The sequence below is a fragment of the Rhopalosiphum maidis genome, chromosome 1, assembly GCF_003676215.2.
Source record: "Rhopalosiphum maidis isolate BTI-1 chromosome 1, ASM367621v3, whole genome shotgun sequence".
Classification (NCBI taxonomy): domain Eukaryota; kingdom Metazoa; phylum Arthropoda; class Insecta; order Hemiptera; family Aphididae; genus Rhopalosiphum; species Rhopalosiphum maidis.
Window position 1 is genome coordinate 6,972,848 of NC_040877.1, and position 20,499 is coordinate 6,993,346.

Here is a 20,499-nt window from a genome sequence, read left to right on the forward strand (position 1 = left end):
AGACGGGTCAGGCGACAGCAATTGTTTACTGTCTGCGGTTTTATTATTGTTATAATAAGCCATAAAAAAAAAATCAAACAAATCGTAAACACGACTACAAGCGTATTTCTATCAGTATAGGTACAAATACAACGCACGTAGTCCCCTGTAGGCTGTAGGATGTATGTAGGTACCTACTTCTGCATGTGTACCTATACACACTATCATGTTTATTACCTGTGTACACTCAATATTATATAATATTATATGATTACCTACTGCCAATATTGATTACAGCATATATCTCGCGATCGTAAAACGCTGTAAAACCAATAATTATATTGTGTACCTAATCAATATATTAATATTAAATATTAATCAATATTTTTTATTTACATTTTAGTGCTCTACACGAAAGACGGAGAAACCAATTCTCTAGCTCGAGGTCTTCCAAGTTCCAAGGTGTCCTGCAACGACCGCGGTGGTTTAGATCTGGAAAATAATAGAAAAAAAAATCATAGTTATACGGAATATTATAACGTCACAGCTCAAAAAATACAAACTATTAACCAATAACCATATAGTAATAAATTACAAACGCACCTCGGCACATAGGCATAATTTATCTTAAGCACCTTTAGAACAAAATAAACATATAGGCGGAATTAGACATTTTCTTGAGACTGAGCCATCCATGAGAGTCATTTTGCACCTATCACATCCAAAGGAAAGGGTGAAGGGCGATAAGGAACACCAATGTTTTTTATTATAATACAAATGTATAACATAAGTAAGTATTGATGTTATAGATGTTATAAATGTAAAATGTATCACTTTTAATTTAAACTTAAATCTTGCATGTGAAATACAGATACTAAATAAATTTTAAACATTTAAACTATTCTATTTAATATTTATTATGTACAATTAATTTTTCAAATTGTTTTGCATTTATACCTAATTTATTTTATTAAATTTAAAATAATATTATGTTCTTAGAAAATGTCTACATAATACATTGATACGGAACCAATTAGCCTATAGCCTAGTTGGCCCTGGCCGTAGTTTCGCTCATGAAAATATATACCTGATTATATTTTAAAGTTTATTATAGCGACACGTGTGTAATTGGTATTCGTATAGTTTATTTACAGAGAACGTGTGCGCGTCTACATCATTGAGACAACTATATAATAGTGAACACTAACAATAAAATCAAAAATAATGACGGATATCTACCATTCTATATATATTTTAATGCTTTTCGTTGTAACGGACTATAAGTCTTTGTCAACGTCTTATCGCTTGGAAGGAGTGGAGCATGTCTAACGCACTTCTACTCCCAGTGCTGGATCTATATGGTATATTTTTACGCGGAGCAAAGTAAAAAAATAGTGCCCTCTCATTATTCAATCCCCTCGATTATGCCACCGTTGTTATATACTTGTGTACACCGGTTACTCTCAAAAAAAAAAAATGGGTAAACAAAAATTATTATTAGGTAATTCGGCGACCCCCGACCAAGACTTCCGGTTCGACCCCCCCACCTCAGATCTGGCCATGACTATCCCTTTGTCTGACGAGAGAATATTTGCGTGTGTGGACGTCACTGGCAGTTGGCCGGTTGGCCCGTCGGTGGTGGCAGGGTAGAGCAATCGGAACGACGGCGGAGTAATACTAAAAGTAGTATTTTTTGCACTGTACCAAGTGGCGAGTGTATCCGCCGTTCGAACCAATGACCGCGCACGTCATAGTCAGGCCAGCTGTCTGACTATTGCACTACACTGCCCCAAATTATAAATGTATACGTTTATTTATAGTCAATGTTGTGTAATATTATGTCGTTGGGAAAATACTGAATGGCATAAACATGTTAGACACCCGATAACGATTATTTTAAGCGTAGGTAGAGGTACATACACTTAAAATTTGCCTGGTGTAAATTCATTTTCCCGGTGCAAGTTGTCTCGGGTTAAAAACGAAAGTATGCGTACCTGTGCGTGCCTATAAAAGTATAAAGATGTTTATCATCTATGCATTGCTGCAAGTTTAAGATATCTATACCAACACGGATATCTATATAACACTACTAATGCAGAGCAGATACAATGATAGATTTACTTTTTCGGGATGAGAAGGAGGCATCCAATGCTGTGTGAAAAACTTCATAAAGAAATGACTGGCGAAGTGTCGAACAGAGACGGATTTGGTTACCCATAACTATGGTAAAATAATAAATAAAAAATAAATGAATTATCATTCTGCACTTAAATATCGTTTATCCTGGATTTCGTTAAGACTGAAAACGATCCTACCAACTCACATTTTAAGAAGGTAGAATATCTAATAATTTTTTATTGTATAACTTTTAAAATAATTTCTTTGTAAGGTAACAGAGGTTCCTAAAAACAATATGTTACCTATATGTAGATAACGAACTAACGAAGCAAATTAAAAATTGCATTCTAATGAAAAATCTATAAAAATGTTTTTAAATTGTATTAATTTTTCTTCAATATCTGTTACTAAAGTAATGTATTCAAAGTAAAAATGAAAAGTTAATATTAAGATAATTTAACATCATGATTTTAAATTTTTAATTATTTTGAAAAATATTAAGGAAAACCAGACTATTTACGAATATTTATTGTATTAAATAATTTATTTTTGAATACCTAAGTAGGTAGTTTAAATTATGTCCTCCATCAAAAGTTGCTTCCTAAAGCGAAATATATTATTATAAATTCAATTAGTATCAAAGGTTAGGTATTTCAGCATTTGTACATAATTAAAAATGTCATTGTTAGCTAATAGGCTTGTTATTAGGTTATGAAATTATTAATGACCTAACCAATAAAATAAAGAAAGAGTGTCAACAGGTAATTTCTATTTGTTAATATGCAGGTAGGTACTTTAAAATCCATATTTAAGCTATCTTAGTTATTGCTACACTACATAGTCTAATAACTGTTTGGTATCATATTTTTATTTAAAATTCTAGTTAGTACTAAGTATATTTTTAATTATCCCTCGTGTTCACCAATACATCAAAAACTAAAAAGATGATGAAATATGTATGGTATTATAGTCCACATTTATTGTAAATAATAATGTCAATTTTGGACTAAGTTGAATTATTTTATATTTTAATTGTAAAAAATAAAAAAATTATTTTGGTGAATTTTATCTAGAATAATATATATGTAACGTTAAACATGATAAGAAAATATTTAAGTTTTTGTAATTATTTAAGTTATAATAGTTGAGTAACCTATGAAAATTTAAAAACCTAGGTATCAAGGTATCACCCAGTTGCTAAGACTTAATACATTTTCAAATATCAAATTGCTATTATGTTTGCTCATAAAATATATTATCATTATATTATGGCAAATACTTAATATATTAAATATTAATACAATTTCAATTATATAATTGTACAGATATAACATTACATTTAGTCATTATCATTCCATCAATGGAAATATAAAAATATATCAATTATTTGATAAAAATAAAAAGTAAATGTCATTTTTTTAGCGCTTAGAGATACAAATAAAAATAATTCAACAATATACCTTAATCTTAATAAAAATAAATGGTACAATATAAAATCATTTTTATAAAATTTTTTTTAAATAATCATAACTTACTCATCATTAAATGGCAGATAATATTGCTAAAATATTTGACTTAAATACATACAATGATAGTAAAGGCAGTGGTTCTTAATGCCCCATAATAAGATACCGCCCCTAATGGGGCATTTTGGTCTTTCAGGGGTGGGGGGGGATTGTTAGATTTTTGAATCTAACTTAATTGGAGTCAAACAAAACATTTATTTACTATATATTAAATTTAGACTTTTTATTTTAATTTAGAATACTGGTTAAATTTAATTATTTGTATGAGAATTTTTTGATTGGTTTGAACAAGAGATGAGGGGTTAAGTCGTCAGTTATCGCGGTGAAGGGACGCTGAACTAAAAAAGGTTAAGAACCACTGGTTTAAGATATATTGCTATTTAAACATTCTACAACATTAAATTAAAAAAACACTATAGCCACAGCCACATATTGATCATAATGTATAAAACTAGAACATTTAAAAACAACAAAAGATTATTTGATATAACAGAATAAATTTATGATATATATAAATACAGAGTTTTATGTATAGCTACTTACAGTGTATTATAATACTTTAAAAATGATATATTTTAATAGAATAATAGTTCATTGAAAACTTTGACTTTAAAAAAATTAAATATAAGCCATATGTTACAACATAAAAATACAATATGACTAGAATTTATTCATCTGTACAAACATTTCATAAACTCTTATAATTAATAGCTATACAAAATCAGCCTTTTCTATTTTTATAGGTAGATTTATCAGTATTGCGTTCAGCGGATACTTGTCTACGTAGATCATTAATCAATGACATGGGTAATGATCCAATGTCTGAAAACATTTGCTAATAAAAAAAAAAGTCAATTTACAAATTTTACAAACCATATACATGCATACAACATCTACAAATTACATACTTTAATAAATATATGGCAGTTTAGAGGAAATGGCCGTTGAATGATTGACTTAAAACATTCTGCCAATGATACAATGTCTTCACATTCCAACAAATCTTTTTTATAATATTTCACTAACATCAAACCAACTCTGAATATAACCTTAGATCCTTCATAAAATAAACAATCCCAAACTCTCAAAGTTGTCTAAAAAAATTAAACAATAATAGTATAAAATATGAATAACTATCTAAACAATTATATTAAAACTATTATATTTCTCATAAAAAAGAAAATAATTAAGTTTAAAGGGTTCTGTTTAATTTTTTTAATTTTAATAAATTAGTTTTTTTATAAAATAATTATTAAGATTAATTACCAGTGTAAGCAAAACTAAATAATAGTTATGAAATTTCAATTATTTTCAGTGATAGAGAGTATGTTATATGTTTTAAAAATAATCTTTTTTTTCTACAGAATTAATAGTAGTTAGAATTTTAGCAAATTAAACTATTTATTTAAATGATTCATTTATAAATAAATGAAAATAATAAAAATTCACAATAATGAAAATGTTAGAATGAACAAATTAAATCACTGGTTCAATAATAGAGACTAGGGAGTTGTTGAATAAAGTGGTGAATAATTTGATGTATAATTTTAGAAGCAAAGAATAGCTATAATGTGGGAGTAAAGCTCATTAAATAATTTAAATGACACCAAAAGAGATGCACAAAATTAATTATTATTTATTAAGCTGTTATTAAAAATTAAACTTCATAGTATTTAGTAAAATAATATACAAAATTAAATTTATTACCTCAATTGGTAAGACCTCAGAAAAAAGGCAAATAAACCATTTAGTAGCGACTAATGCCCACGGCATTTCTAAATCATTCATATGTTGAGACACTTCAGGAAATTTTTTTCTAAAAAAAAAAAAATCACAAATTAAATTCATAATAATATAATGTAGGTACATAAAAATATACATTATTTTGTTTTGTTTAATACAGTTTATAATATAAAATAATAAATATTATTATTTACTTTACTAAGCGTGAAAAAACTTCAATATCAACAATGACACCATCCATTGTCTTAGAATAATAGTCTGGTAGTTTATTTTCCACTAATACTCGCAGTAACCAAAAACAAGTTTCTTCATTTTTAGTAACTAATAGTAATAAACCAGCTATGTAATTTAAACCCTATAAAAATCATTTTATTTTTTTATTAGACAATAATATAGTTTATTAAACCTTAATAGTTATAAAATAATGAGTCATAGATATATTATAATTGACTGTAAAAACATATGTCAGTAACCATTTCTTATTTTGTTTATAACAGTATGCAAGTTTTAATTAAATTAAAATATACAAGTAAATATTTAAAATATAATAACAACAATTAGTCATTCTTTATTTAATATAGTTTTTATATTTATTTAGTTGTATATTCTCCCTTTATCAACTGTCTTAATTTAAATTAATGTTATTATTTTTATACAAAATAATATGTGTTTGGGTGCAAGCCAGGTTTTTCTTAAATAAATAAAAAATATTAACTTATAAAAATATTTATTTACAACAAAATAATTAATAGTTTGGTTTATAATGACAATTTGGTACTTTTCTATTATAGTATTCCAGCAGACAGCTACAAATACCAATTCCAATAGTTACCATACTCCTATTGATATTCAATTTGGATGAATGTTAAATGTTCATAGCGATTAACCAAAGAATAAAAGAAAAGAAAATCCAGAACTCATTGGTCCATTTAAAATTCTTACAAATAGGCGATATGTATATTTCTTTGATAAAAAAAAATTAAGTAATAAACATTTAGTTTTCAAATTATTAAAAACATTGTTAAATTTGTTCCTCCTTCATAAATATTTTTATATTATAATTCATAGTTAAATTAATATTGTGCGTTTATTTATATTTTATCTTAAAAAGTGTTATTGTAATTCCAATATAATAATAGTTAATTAATTTTCTAAATCATTGTTTAATAAAATAGAGAAGTTACAATTGTAACACTAGAAAATTTAATTATTTAAAATAGTGCTGAGTAGACTAATGAAATTGGTATTTCTCAGTCGCTACCATCAGTTCCTGGAGTATGATAGACAATAAATACCAACAATTTTGGTCAACGATTAGACATTATTGTAATCTTTGTTGTCTTTAGACTCCAAAATCTTAGTTTCGCTACTAGTTATTAATAGTTAATAATGAATTAATTAACTATATTTTCTGTATCTTATTAGAAATTAATAAAGATGTTTTTGGCTTGAACTTACTTTAATCCTTATAGTAGTGATGGGCCGAACTGTTTGAATCTCAAACCGAACCAAACCGAACATCAAGGGTTTGGTTCGGTTCAAAATTCGAACTCGGCATGAAAAAAATTTGAACCGAACTATCAAACATCTTTTACTGTTCGAAAATTGAATTTGAAAATATTTTTCAAGCCAGACTTACTGGCCACAATAGTTCAAAGACCAAATATTTGTACAATTCTTAAAAACTTATTTTTAAAAAATAAAAAATTGATAATCATTATTTATAAATAATTAGACTATTAGTGATAGAAAATTCTAAACTGTAACAGGCACTTTATATACCATTAATAATAATAATGATAAAAAGTATTAAGTTTGAGTTCGACTTAAAATGATTCTAGGTTCGGTTTGGTTCGGTTCAGTAGAAAATATGAAGGTTCGGTTTGGTTCAAGTTCGAAAAAAATAATTTAAAGTTCGGTTCAATTTAAAAAATCAGGGTTTGACCCATCACTACCTAATAGTTATACTTTTTGAATGTTTGTAAATATATTGAATTAAACTTTTTTACTTGTTTACATTTTTTAATAAATTTTATAGTTCAATAAAGTTTAAATAAATTAAGGGGCTGCTATACCAGCATTTGTTTTCTCTGTCTATCTCCCACATAATATAGGAACAAAGATACTCCATATTTCCACAATTATGACTCTCTGGTTCAGTTAAGGGCAAAAGTACCTATTCTATATTTAATAAAAAAAGAGTATTTCCTGTGCATTGACCAGATAGATTTTTAATATTTACATTTTTTTTTTATAAATATAAGCATGTTTTAGTTTAAATAATTTTGATTATTTTTAGCCATTAATAATTTTTTTCAAAATTGTAAATATTAAAAATCTATCCAGTTAATGTAAAGGAAATACTCTTCTTTATAAAATATATATTGGGTGCTTTTGCTCTAAACTGAACCAGAGAGTCATAATTGTGGAAATACAGAGTATCTTTGTTCCAATATTAAGTGGGAGATAGATAGAGAAAACAAATGCTGGTGTAGTCGCCCCATAAGTAAGTTATTTTTACCTAAGTAAAACATTTTATTACTATGTATGTATTAAAGAAATAACTAATTATTACCTATTCTAAAGTCTGTAGAAAAATAAAATAATTTTAAAAACTATAAGGGTAAAAGAAATTAAGGAACACAAAATAAGATAAAAATAAAGTATACCTGACAGTAGCCTACATCTGGATTACATGCTGCAAATGCACATAATATCCTAAACAAAGTCTTTTGATTTTCAGAATTTGGATGAAAATAAATGTTGTCTGGATATGTTCGTGGAACATCAACTGTGATTATATTCCTGATGTCTTCATTAATTGGTTTGTTTAGCATGCGTTTATACGTATTTGGCCCATACTTGTCCTTTAACTTCTGTACACCACTGATAGAAGTCCAAGTCTAAAAAAACATGTAAGTAAGATACACAGTTTGAAACAATAGAAAAGTATTATATCTATTGATGTTAAACTAACTTGTGCCCTGAGCGTAAGTGGTATTCCTTTACGTACAAATTTTTTTAGTTGAGCGTTTCTCTTCAGTTGTGGGTTGGACGTCAATAGACGTGACCATCTCATTGAACATTTAGTAAGTATTGTGAAGTAAACAGTCATGAACTTTTCATATTCAACATAATCGAAATCGTCAGGACGCACGAATCCGTACTCATCGGATTTACTATGGACGAGAAAATTTAAATAACACAGTAGCAGAGACAACGACAAAAATAATAAAAAAATGAAAACAAAACGTTTTAATGTGAATGTCTGTAAGGAAAACTCACCTGAAAGTCGACATTTCTAACGCGTTCGGCGGTGCTCATGAAAACGGAATAACGAAACGTGTTAAATCTATTTGTTTATCGTTTGACTACGAGTTAAATAAGACGTTCAAATACCGGACCCTGGTAAGGACGTGCAGCCAGTGAAGTACTAACTACTAATTATTATTTACAGCTAACAGTGCTACTGGCTACGGCCGCCGACCGGTCTATCGTCGCAACAATCGTCTGTTGTGCGGCTAATGGCTATGCACAGCAATGTAGTTTCGTGACCATATTATAATACTTAAATACTAATAATATTTTAAATTTAATATCGATAATAATAGTAATAATAATACAGTATAAAAATCATGTGCGACTGCTATCACGTTGGTACGTTCAGTTATCGTTGACCGTCGCTGTTATCACCAGAAAAACCGTTATCAGTTATCGTGTTCGTCTTGTTGCTGAAGGAGGGTCACGACTCACGATAATAATAATATATTAATATGAGCTGATGGATTGGATCTTTGACCTATATTATATTAGGTGAATGTTACATTTCATATCTCCACAGACCATGACTAAATATTACGATTTAAGATTATAATATCACGATTTAGTGAAGATATTAACTTCTCATCAGTCGACTCCCTCTATCGTGGCTTTTATAAAATTATATTTTTGCATTTTTTATAACTACGAAATACGACCCACGATATTAGAAACTTAAGGAATTAAAAATGCATGTTAACATTTAAAAAAAAAAAGTAAAAAGTAGTAAAAATATATTATTTTTTAACGACTTAAAGTTGAGTAAAAAAAGTCGTTTAATGGATTATCCGATATTACCAAGAAACATGTTATTAATTATTAATTATTAAATACATATAGATACATCATACATATACAACTAATAACTATAATTTATTATCTATGTACCTATATATTATTTAAAATCTACCTAATTCCTGATAATTTTTTCAATGATGATTTTTTAATCTTTCTGTAGTTAACATTCTTAAAAAGTACAAATCAAAAACTATTGTTACAGTATTTATTTTGATATAAAAGTAATTGGTTAAAGATACCTGTTACACCGTAAAAATATCCTGCTCCAGTTTAGAATATTATGAAATTAAAAATATAATATTAGTATTATTGTAGGAGGAAATATTAAAAATGTCAAATACAATTATTGATCACTTTGAAAACTATAACGTTTACATAACGTTAGACATGTTTTCTTATAATTTACGCGATTATGAAAAACACAAGTATACCTTTTTAATGTTTTTAAATATAAAAAATAAATATTACCTACGAATAGAGTGGTCTACTCGGGTTTTTTTTATTTTCAATACATACATTAGTCATTAACGTTAAGTATACGTGAGTATACCTAATTATAATTAATAATAGGTACATTTAAATACATAATTTTTATATCTATTTATATATAAATATAGTAGGTCAATATATTTATATCACAATATTTTCATCAAAATACATCTTGGGTATGCAGAAATGTTATTATAGCCAGTTTGATTTCATAATATTGTATTACTTGTACGGGTTTTCTTAGAGTTATTTTTTTTGTTTGTTATTTGAATATTTAATCTTGTTTAAACTAGGAGTTGGAGTTTTTTCTATTATACATTTTACATTTAAATAAATATTATTATATTATGTGCATTTATGATATTATTATATTACACGTCTACACACATACTTCAATTTTATTATTATATTGTTACGCCACACATTATACACTATTATATTTATGTTTTATAATTTGTATTAAAATAATGGTCTCTGATCAGCACCTAATCAGTTAACGTCAGTATTTATGATCACATAAATAACGATGGCGACGAATTTAATATATGGTTTTTATTATCATTATTATTATACACGCAGCGGTTTATAACAGATGTGATGAATTTTATAACTTTGACAGGTTATACAAAAACCAGCAACGTCTATAATAATCATTTTATTGTATATTAAAATTAATTGTATTATTTTGTTTTCTACTTTTCCTGTTTTCATATATATAACGTGCCACACGCGATCGTGGCCTATATACGATACTTCCGAAAACTGGTTGACGATCAAACATGTGTTAAGTCGTTCGTTTTTTTTATAAATTATTTTAAATACAGCATATTTTTGATAATACAGTCAAAACACATTTATTTAATATATTTTATTTAAACATCTAAAATAAGTATACGAACGTATTTTGGATGAGACGTAGGCATATATAAAACTATGTAGGAAATGACTTGCATAATAGATTATTTATTATATTTGTTGTGTTCTATACTATGTATGGGTGCATTTTTATTATATTAATTTACGCATCGTATAGTAAAATAATCTGAAAAAATTTAAATTACCAAAGATCTAGAAAATTCGTTATAATTTCTATTAAATCGCGTGGGTCTATTACCCGCCAAGAACGCTTCAAACGGTAAAATTCTTCTGTCACCCGTTTCGCGAAATGTTGAATTAGGTTTTTCTATAATACAGGTAAATACTAAATAATTAAAAATGAAAATTATGGTTTTTAATTACTATTTTATTATATTGCTTATTCGAATTATAATAATACCCTACCACTTAAACCTTATACGTGAAACAGTAAAGCCATAGGCGTAAATAGGGTTTAGGCTTAGCCTTCCCTGAGCCATCTTAAACCCTTCTTAAGATATTTTACTTCATTTTAATTTACGATATAGATAATATTTATCATAATAAATTGTATAATTTATAATCGATATTTATAAGTAATAAATATAACCAATATGGTAATAGTTTAAAATATAATAATATAGTAATAAATAAAAATATGTTGTCATGTTGGTCGGTTTTCATTGTTTTTCGTTTTAACTTTTTATAAACTACAGTAAGTTATGGTCTGTTATAAGTATAACTTATAAATAGTTAGTAGTTATAAAAACGACCTGCCTCACCGAATGCTCCTGCGTTTGGATGAAATGCATCGTTGTCCTAATATTTATATACACGTATACAAGCAGCAACGAGTGTATGCGGGTGAAATTACACCGTGTCGTCCAAGCATATAAATATTACTAACCTAACCGCACATTCTTTTGGCCCCAACATTAATAATTAAAATTTATAATAAATAAAATTGTGTGTATGAAGTGGGTAGAAGACGAATTTCCCACTATTTGTCTACTTGAAACCTTTTAGGCCCCGTACTTTTTTTATCCTTCCGAAAAACTCTAAAAAATATTTTCCATCCGTGTAAAAACTTTTTGTGCATAAAATGCTCAGAAGTTAAAAATATAAAAAGCCCGAAAAAATCCTTCTTTTACATATATTACCTATTATTCTACTACAAGTGATGAGTATATTACTTTTTAACGGGAAGTCAATTAACGTGCTTATTTATTTTACACACTAAAACATCATAGTTTGTGGAACAAATTTGATTTGTCCTAATTGACTTGTATTTGTATTATAGTGTGTTTCGAGTTTACTTAATTAGTAATCATTGAGTAGGTAACTGCAATAGGTGTGTTAAATTTGAATTCCATGAAAAACTATTGCAGACGATTAAGAGCGTCGAAGCAATAATAGATCAGAGCGACACCCAGATAATGGCGTGTTGGCCATTGTTTGTAAGGAAATTTAATAATTTTTTAATTACCTAATAATATATTTTATTATACTATTATTATAGTCCACAACACGAAAAGTGTCTGTTGACCGATTCGAACCTAACGGTTATTTCGCATCAGTGGGTATCATAATCGTAAATTGTTGCGTTATTTTAAATTAACGTATTCACATAATATTTAATGTAGTATATACCTAATATTAAATTAATATTATATAGAGTATAGACGATAAGAGTATTTTAACAAAAAAATGAGCAATAGATATAAAACATTATATTTAGATACACAAACGGTGCGGAGCAGTTTGATAATTCAATGGTTCCTGTTCTTGGTATTGTGCGTGGGTGAAGGAGTGCAGTGGCCACTTTTCATGTCACGGATCATATAGTACCTGATTTATTTTCATTAATAATACTAAAATTATTAAACAGTACCTAATACCTATTGGATATTACATAGGTTTAAATAATTTTTACCAAAAACATCACAAAATAATTATTGTAATATTATATAAAACTGTAACTGTTATTCACTTTAAGTCGACGACATATACCGCAGAACGGTGTGAATAAGTTCATAGTATTAATAACTTACAATTTATTTTAAATTGATTTTGTAACTGTCATTTTGTACCAATAGGAAATAATGTATGTAATCGTTATAAATACATAATGGCGAAGAGTTTCAATTCCATACTAAGCTATATATTATTTTTAATTACAATAAAAAAATAACTAAAAACTTTAAAGGAAAACCGTTTTTTTTTTTTTTGTTAAAATTGAACGTTAAATGCCTATATAAAAATACATTTTGTAAATATATTTTAGGTATCTATTAATTGCTATAAAAATAAATTATAAGACAATATTTGTAATTATTACATTTTAAAAATTCAAAATTTGATCAACATAATTTGAAAAAATAACATAAAATAAGTAGAAAATACCTAATATCTGTAGACTATAATAACTAGAAAAAAAGTTAAAATATATTTGAAAATATTATCATGTGTTGAAAAAGTTAATATAAATATTTGATGAATATTTTAAGTTTCTACTTTATTTATTTTTGAATTACAACTATGGCCGGAAACATAATATAATAAAGGGGAATATTTCTTGTGGGTACTCTATAAACAATGTGGGTATATTGGATACATAATGGCTACTTTTACTTTTCGGCCTGGAGTTATACACCTCCTGCCATCCTAGATATAATCCTGATTACAACTAAAAATCAAAATTAATTTCGTTCGAAATTTGTGTTTTATAAATATAAATGCATTTTTTATTTTTGACTACCCGAAGTATACTTGATTATATATTATTTTTCATTATAATGAGACTATATAATACTAAATATTGTTAAACATTGTGATGGGTGTTCGTAAAGTCGAAAAGATGTCTATACGTATTTTAATTATTTATAATAGCATCCTGAGAAAGTAAGTATATTTATTATAACATAAATCCACGATGACGATATAGAATATAAATTGACATCGGTATAATTTTAATGATCAGATATATAGTTATTATACAGGTACTAACACACAAATATAAGAGTCTACGCCGCCTTAGCCGCTGACCACACAGCATTATGCCTGACAAGTTCGATATACGATTACCAGCCATGTATATTATACAAATATATAATAATGGATTTACCTGTTTAAAGCCATTATAATTATGCCACGAATATATGAATTTTGAATTTATAACGTTACTTAGCATTGGCATACCGTATACGAATGGCCAAAGGGTACTTTAGTATAACCGGATCTGAACATATCGTCGTCAAAGGAGACTAAGGGTAATAAATAATATATTTAAAAAAGGCTTAAGGGGATACTTTCAAAATAAAAAGCTATAAATATCAATGGGTGTATTTTTACATAGCATCGAATCGAACCATTTAAGATTCACGTAGTTATTGCACAATCATTTATTATTAGACATATATTATATAAATATAACTATTGGTTTTTATGCAACAAATTCAATACATTATATAGATTAAACTTCTTCTCCGAAAGATCATGGGTTTTTTCCTCAACGAAAACACAGCAAATCAAATTAAAACTTATTGATTTTGTTATAGTGATAATATAGTTTATTAGTTATAGATCAGTTCAATTTTGAAAGCTTTGCAGTAACATATTGACCACACGCAGCGTTTCTTCGTTAATACTATGATCTTCCTATACTTAGCTTTAAACATTTAAACCTAAAGTTTTTCTATGATATAAGACATATTGGTCTAGAAAAAGTTTAACGATTGTAATTTTTAACTTAAATGATATTGAGTCAGAGATATATCATTATGAGTCATAAGAAAAATGTATAAGTGAAGAATAGTATATTCACAAATTATTCTCGTTCGAATTTTTGGACCATTGAAAAATAGTTAATCATAACATAATGCATTTCCGTGTTGAAATTTAATGCTGGTTATTACTTAGAAAATTGCGATTCATATTTTATAACAGTCATTGTCAATTTATTTTTTAATTTATAATAAATTGTATTATTTGTTTGTTTACGACACTTTTATTGGGTATCAAATCTATTAAATCATATTATAGATATATGTATACGGTATATAGTATATGTTAAAAATATGAAAAGTATTCAAAATAAAAAAAATCATTAAATTTCATTTTAAAATATTGTTAATTTTATGCAGCGCATACGAAAACTCTAAGGTCAAATTAAATCTTTTCGTAAATTTATTTTAACTCGTCTTTACAAACTATGATACCATCTAAATATAAAGAACCAGCAGAGCGATGTTTCATATTTTTAATTCGTTCAGTGTGAGTCACAGAATGGAGTCAATGAATGTGCTACTATTTTATTGAAGGACATTAAAATTGGTGTGTAGTCGTGTAGATGTTAAATATTATTTATAGACTTTCCAACGAGCTATGATTTTGTCGTTTACCCAACTAATAATGTTATACAAATAATTGATATTCATGAATTATATAATATTTATCAAGCTAAATCGAAATAAGAAATGAAAAATTATCCAATTTAAAATCGGTTTAATATAATATTATTATTTCATCGTTGTCGCGACGTGCAGTAATACATATTTTATACTTAGTATTTCATCCATATCATGTAATAGACGATACAGTAGTAACGTAATAAAATATTTAGTTATTTACCTGTTACAGTGAAACACAACAATGTAAAAGATTACTAGCAGATCTATTAAATTTAAAGTGTAAGTAATTATATTATATTCTTATAAAAATTGTATGGTATTCATTGTAAAGTAATAAAATCATTAAATTAAATTAAAATTTTTCAATTTAATACCTACTGTTATTTGATGTTTAAGTGACAGTTAAATATTTAAGGATTCGCCACAAGCTCGTACAACTACTAATTAGTCGAAATATTTAGTGAAATAATTGATAAATTAATAAATTGTATTTAATCAATGGAAGAATAAAACTATATCAAAGACACGGCGTCTTGGGTAGGCAATTTGTAACCATAACCGATCGACTGGTTTCAGTCGTATCAGACGGCAGTGTCGTGGTTAGCCCTTCAACAGCGGTCGCAGTAAAACGCTTTGTGATTTTGCAATAATTTTGAAACAATTAAAATAATATCTAGTGAAGATGTGAAAATAATATACTTGGCAAAGTGGACTTACGACGGCGGTCATGGAAATTATCTCATGTCTATTTTCTTGTCGTTTTTCTATGAAAATAATATGTAAACGGTGTGATGATGTACACGTTGCTCGCTTATAATATAATAGGCGTTTTCAGTCGTCGCACGCAAATCTCCCAAATATTTTGACCGTACCGCGACACTACCGTTTTCTTCGTACTTTGCCCGCGCGACAGCAGGCGGTACGCGAATAAACATGTCGAAAATTCGAAGTCTTAAATTGCAATCGCGGTTTTTACGACGATTATCAGAATATTTCAATACTGTTATTATATCAATACGATTATTTCATACAGGCGCACCGCACTACGCATATAAAGAGTGTTTTACACTGATTGGGGTGATATAATCGTCATAATCAGGTAAGCATTAAAAATTCACGTTTTTTTTTTATTTTTTACTGCAGTGATTTTTTTTTTAATATTATACTGTAAGTCGACGAGTCGATCGGTTAAGGTGAAAATATACGAGTGATACGAAATGACGAGAGCGCGTTTATACCGTCATCGTCACGGGGTGACAAAGTTCCGATATCCACTATTATTATCCATCATTAACTACATGTAGTGCGTACCTGTTGCGGGCAAACACTCGTGTAATACAATTCTCCACGAGACATAATACGTATAGTTTCGTGGGTCTGAAAACAGACGAAAATCCATATCTATCTATTCTCTTAAAAAAATCCTATTCAAACGGACGAGGGGCTCGCGCGTGTACAACAATAATATGCGAACCATACAGCTCTGTACAACGGCCGTCTAACAACCGTGTCGTGTACATTGGTATAAGTGTGCGTATACACACATGCGCACAGAGAGTAAGAAACATCATATATTAATATATAATATACACGTACGAATAGTGCTGAAGCACGTCATATATACACACACACACACACACTGCTGCAGTATATATATTATATATATATATATAAATTATGTGCGGTACACAATACGGGCGGCGCGCGAGATTTACGCGATATAAAAATTCTCAGCGGTGTTCAATGATGTGTGACTCTCCGACCTCTATTGTTCCCGGGAGGTACTTATTGCCACGTATACCCACACACGCGCCACGTCGTATATTATTTGGAATGTGTGTGTTTGTATAATGCACTAAAATATAACGTGCCCGCTCCAAATGTTTCGCGCGTGTAGAATATAATGTATATTATTATTATAAACATTGTTATTTTTTTCTCGCTCTGTGTCTCTGTCTCTCGAGCATGTGTGTGTGTGTGTGTGTGTGTGTGTGTCTACCCGGACAAAACAACCCGAGATCGTTTCTCATAATCCGAATAACGCGCGGGCGACACGTACGCTCCTCAGCCACCGACAGTATAATATGTATATATGTATATAGCAACAATGTACAGAGATCGTACGTGTATGTGTACAAGTGTGTATAATATAATAATAATAATGTACAGGGTGATTCGTTGGGCATGTTCATCACCCCTTTTTTGTATTCGAAAAATGCGCAGTCATTAATAATCTGATGTCTAAACTCGATCTATCAAAATCAAATTTAAAGTTTTTGATGGGCAGAGAGGTATGTGAATAAATGTTTTGTAAAGCATCCCTATACCATTCCACTCTTTTCATCGAAAACTTTAAATACATATACACTTATATTACTCGTTCAAAATTCGATTTTTATACTCCAAAGTACCTACTCCAAAATATTTTGTTTAGAAATAAGGGATTAAAAACGCGCATAATTCTGTTATTATCATTTAAAAAGTAAAAAATAAGATTCCTAATAATAATGATAAAAATAGTAAGCAATACTGAACAGTATTAGTTTTGTAAGAATGAGTGCCTTACGTTAAATGGATCGTCCTGTATATGTATTTGTATCATACCATATAAAAAAAAGGCAGTACGGCTCTAAGTATATTTGTATAATATATAAAAATAACTGGGTGTATGTCGCGTATATGTCTATTGGAATAATGTTGAGGCTGTTGAGGGTATTCTCGGACGTATAATCTATATTCTATGTATCGTATATTGTATAATATATAGTATTTATATCTATATATTATTTTAACCGCTCACTCAGCAAAAAAGACTTGTCCCGAACATTTGACTTTTTTTAAACGCGTAACTTGTACAAAACACGTTTTACTGGGACATATTTTCAAAAAAATAAAAATAAAATACCGAGAATTACATTTATAATTTTTAAAAATGGTAAAAAAATAAATAAATAGTAGGTCCAATATTATATTTATTTTATATTTAAATTATTTTTAGGGTTAATTATCACGAGTATAAACATTTTGATATCTGAGAAACTTGTTATACGTTCGAATTTTGAATTAGATATATTAAAATTGTCCACTAAATAATTTACAATATAAAAGTGGGGTTTTCATTTAAAAAATAGAAGTTTGTATTGTCATAAGATATGAGTTAAGCAGTAGTACAAAAATTTCAATAGTTGGAAAACATATAGTCTTTAAATATATTTAAAAATTCCAAAAATCAGAATTGGAATAAGTGCATTATTCATTATAAAATTAAAAATAAAGGTAAGCACTAAGCATGCTTTGTGAAACACTGTGTAATCAGTGTGTATCAATCAATATATTTATTTTAATAGAACTGATAATTGTCCCACAATGAATTTGAGTACATAGTATAATGCGTAACGTAAAGCCATAATATACTACGAAAATGTTCTATACTTCTGAGACATTAACAACTATTGATTAAATAATCGATATTATTTTTATACATCAATTTTTTCTACCCAGGATAATAATGTATTAAAATCTATTTTTTTACATTTAATAAAAGTGTGAGATTTGATAATTTGATATTTTTTCAAGTTATTTCAAATGTATTTCATAGTGTATTATATTATAGCGTTTGTTTTGGAGAAAAATTATTCTCGAATCCCAAAGACGTCGCACTTAATCAAATCGGTTCCGGCCTAAATATGCTGCATAAATTTACAAAAAATGTTTGTTTGCGCAATTGTTTGTTGTTACGATTACAATCGCCACTGCAGGACGTACTGTGAGTATTTTTTATTCTTCTTTCGGCAATTTTCTATGTTACTGTATTATAATAATATATAGTAGTGAATACGTCGAGAAATGTGTAGTCCGAGGTTGGGAAAAAATGCATTTTCGTCTGTTTTACCGTTACCGTGAAAAGATTAATCCATTTTAAGAATTATCCTTATAATACTCGTAATGAAATACTATTCAACGATAATTTTATAATCATATTAAAATTAAACATAGTACTGTATGAAATTGTATTAAAATACGTATTTTGTTAATTAAACCATTTATTGTGTAAATTATTGCTCAATGATCGCGTTCAATTTTTAAAGTTAATAGTTGTACGATTTTTTAAATCTTAAAACTTTTTACGATGACCGTTAGGTCGAGTGTATAGGTTACTACACTTTACTGTAATGTATACACATACTTTGTTGCGTACGCCGAAATATGAGTTGTCATTAATCAACGGTATTAGCCGTCATATTCTTTGACAAGACAAGTAAAACGATTTATTATTAAGAGTCGTTCTATACTAGAGTTTCTCGTTAAACGTAAGTTTAACGATTGATAGTTTCCTTATCATCAAACTCGTCAAGTTTACGAAAAGTTTTGAAAAGAATATAATATAATATTAATCAAGTATATTTTTAGTATTCATTGTTAATTAAAAAATTAACAAAAATTATTTTCATAAGTCTGGAATCAAATTAAAAGTATATAGATAAATTATTGGAAATCTAAAACATCAATTTAGATATTTTGAAATCGTACTTAATTACATTATAGCTTGTGAATCGTAATACTACACATTTAATTTAATACTTTAATGTGATTTTGATTAGGTACTGTATTTTTTTTTATATTGATGATAATTTTAAATCATACACAAATAATTATAAATCAATATAAATATCCTATTTATTATCCGAATGAAAAATTTGTATGTGCTTTTCGAGTAAGAAAAAATTTAAATAATAAATTTTCGATGTAAGTTCCAACAAATTCACGGAATGAAAAATAGGATGATACAAAAGAAAAAAAAACAAAGCAAACCGTAAATAATCGAAGAAAAGGTGCTTATAAATCAAAATTAAACAAAATGTAAAAAAATAACGTGAAAACTTTTTGAAATATTTAAAAAACTTATAGCTTCGGCTGCTTTTGTTTAAAATAACCCGTTTGGATTAATTTTACAACAAATTAAAAGGGTGAAAAAAACCAAATAAATCGCAGTAGGTATAGAATTAATTTCAAGTAGTCAAAAGTTAAATCCTAAAAATACACACAATAAATTAATGTTTTTGTTTACAACTACATACAGGGTGCTAAAAAAATTTGGATTATCGCTTCCACTAATTTATACACGTGGTAATTAATAATACTAGCTTGTATTTTTCAAATACCTAACTCAAACACCATTGTGTACATGTCTGTTGGTGCGCCTAGCTAGTTAAATAATTACATTCAATTAATTTTGATATCGCGGTCAACCTTTTTTAAAGCCA

The 20,499-nt window shown here is 27.7% G+C and overlaps 1 protein-coding gene across 2 annotated transcripts; it reads right to left on the reverse strand.

Moving 5' to 3' along the window:
* Positions 1–3,512: 3,512 nt before the first annotated feature.
* Positions 3,513–9,004, reverse strand: LOC113548328 (growth hormone-regulated TBC protein 1). 2 transcript variants are annotated; one of them, XM_026949148.1, is made up of 7 exons: positions 8,652–9,004; positions 8,344–8,545; positions 8,036–8,269; positions 5,561–5,721; positions 5,331–5,439; positions 4,532–4,717; positions 3,513–4,445 (listed from the first exon to the last, which is right to left on the reverse strand). In XM_026949148.1, exons 1-7 carry the CDS (start codon positions 8,663–8,665, stop codon positions 4,419–4,421), a joined length of 933 nt encoding a protein of 310 aa, XP_026804949.1. In that variant the 5' UTR covers positions 8,666–9,004; the 3' UTR covers positions 3,513–4,418. The 2 variants fall into 2 exon arrangements, with proteins under 2 accessions (XP_026804949.1, XP_026804948.1); XM_026949147.1 differs by having other exon boundaries at positions 3,513–4,458; positions 8,652–9,003.
* Positions 9,005–20,499: the final 11,495 nt, after the last annotated feature.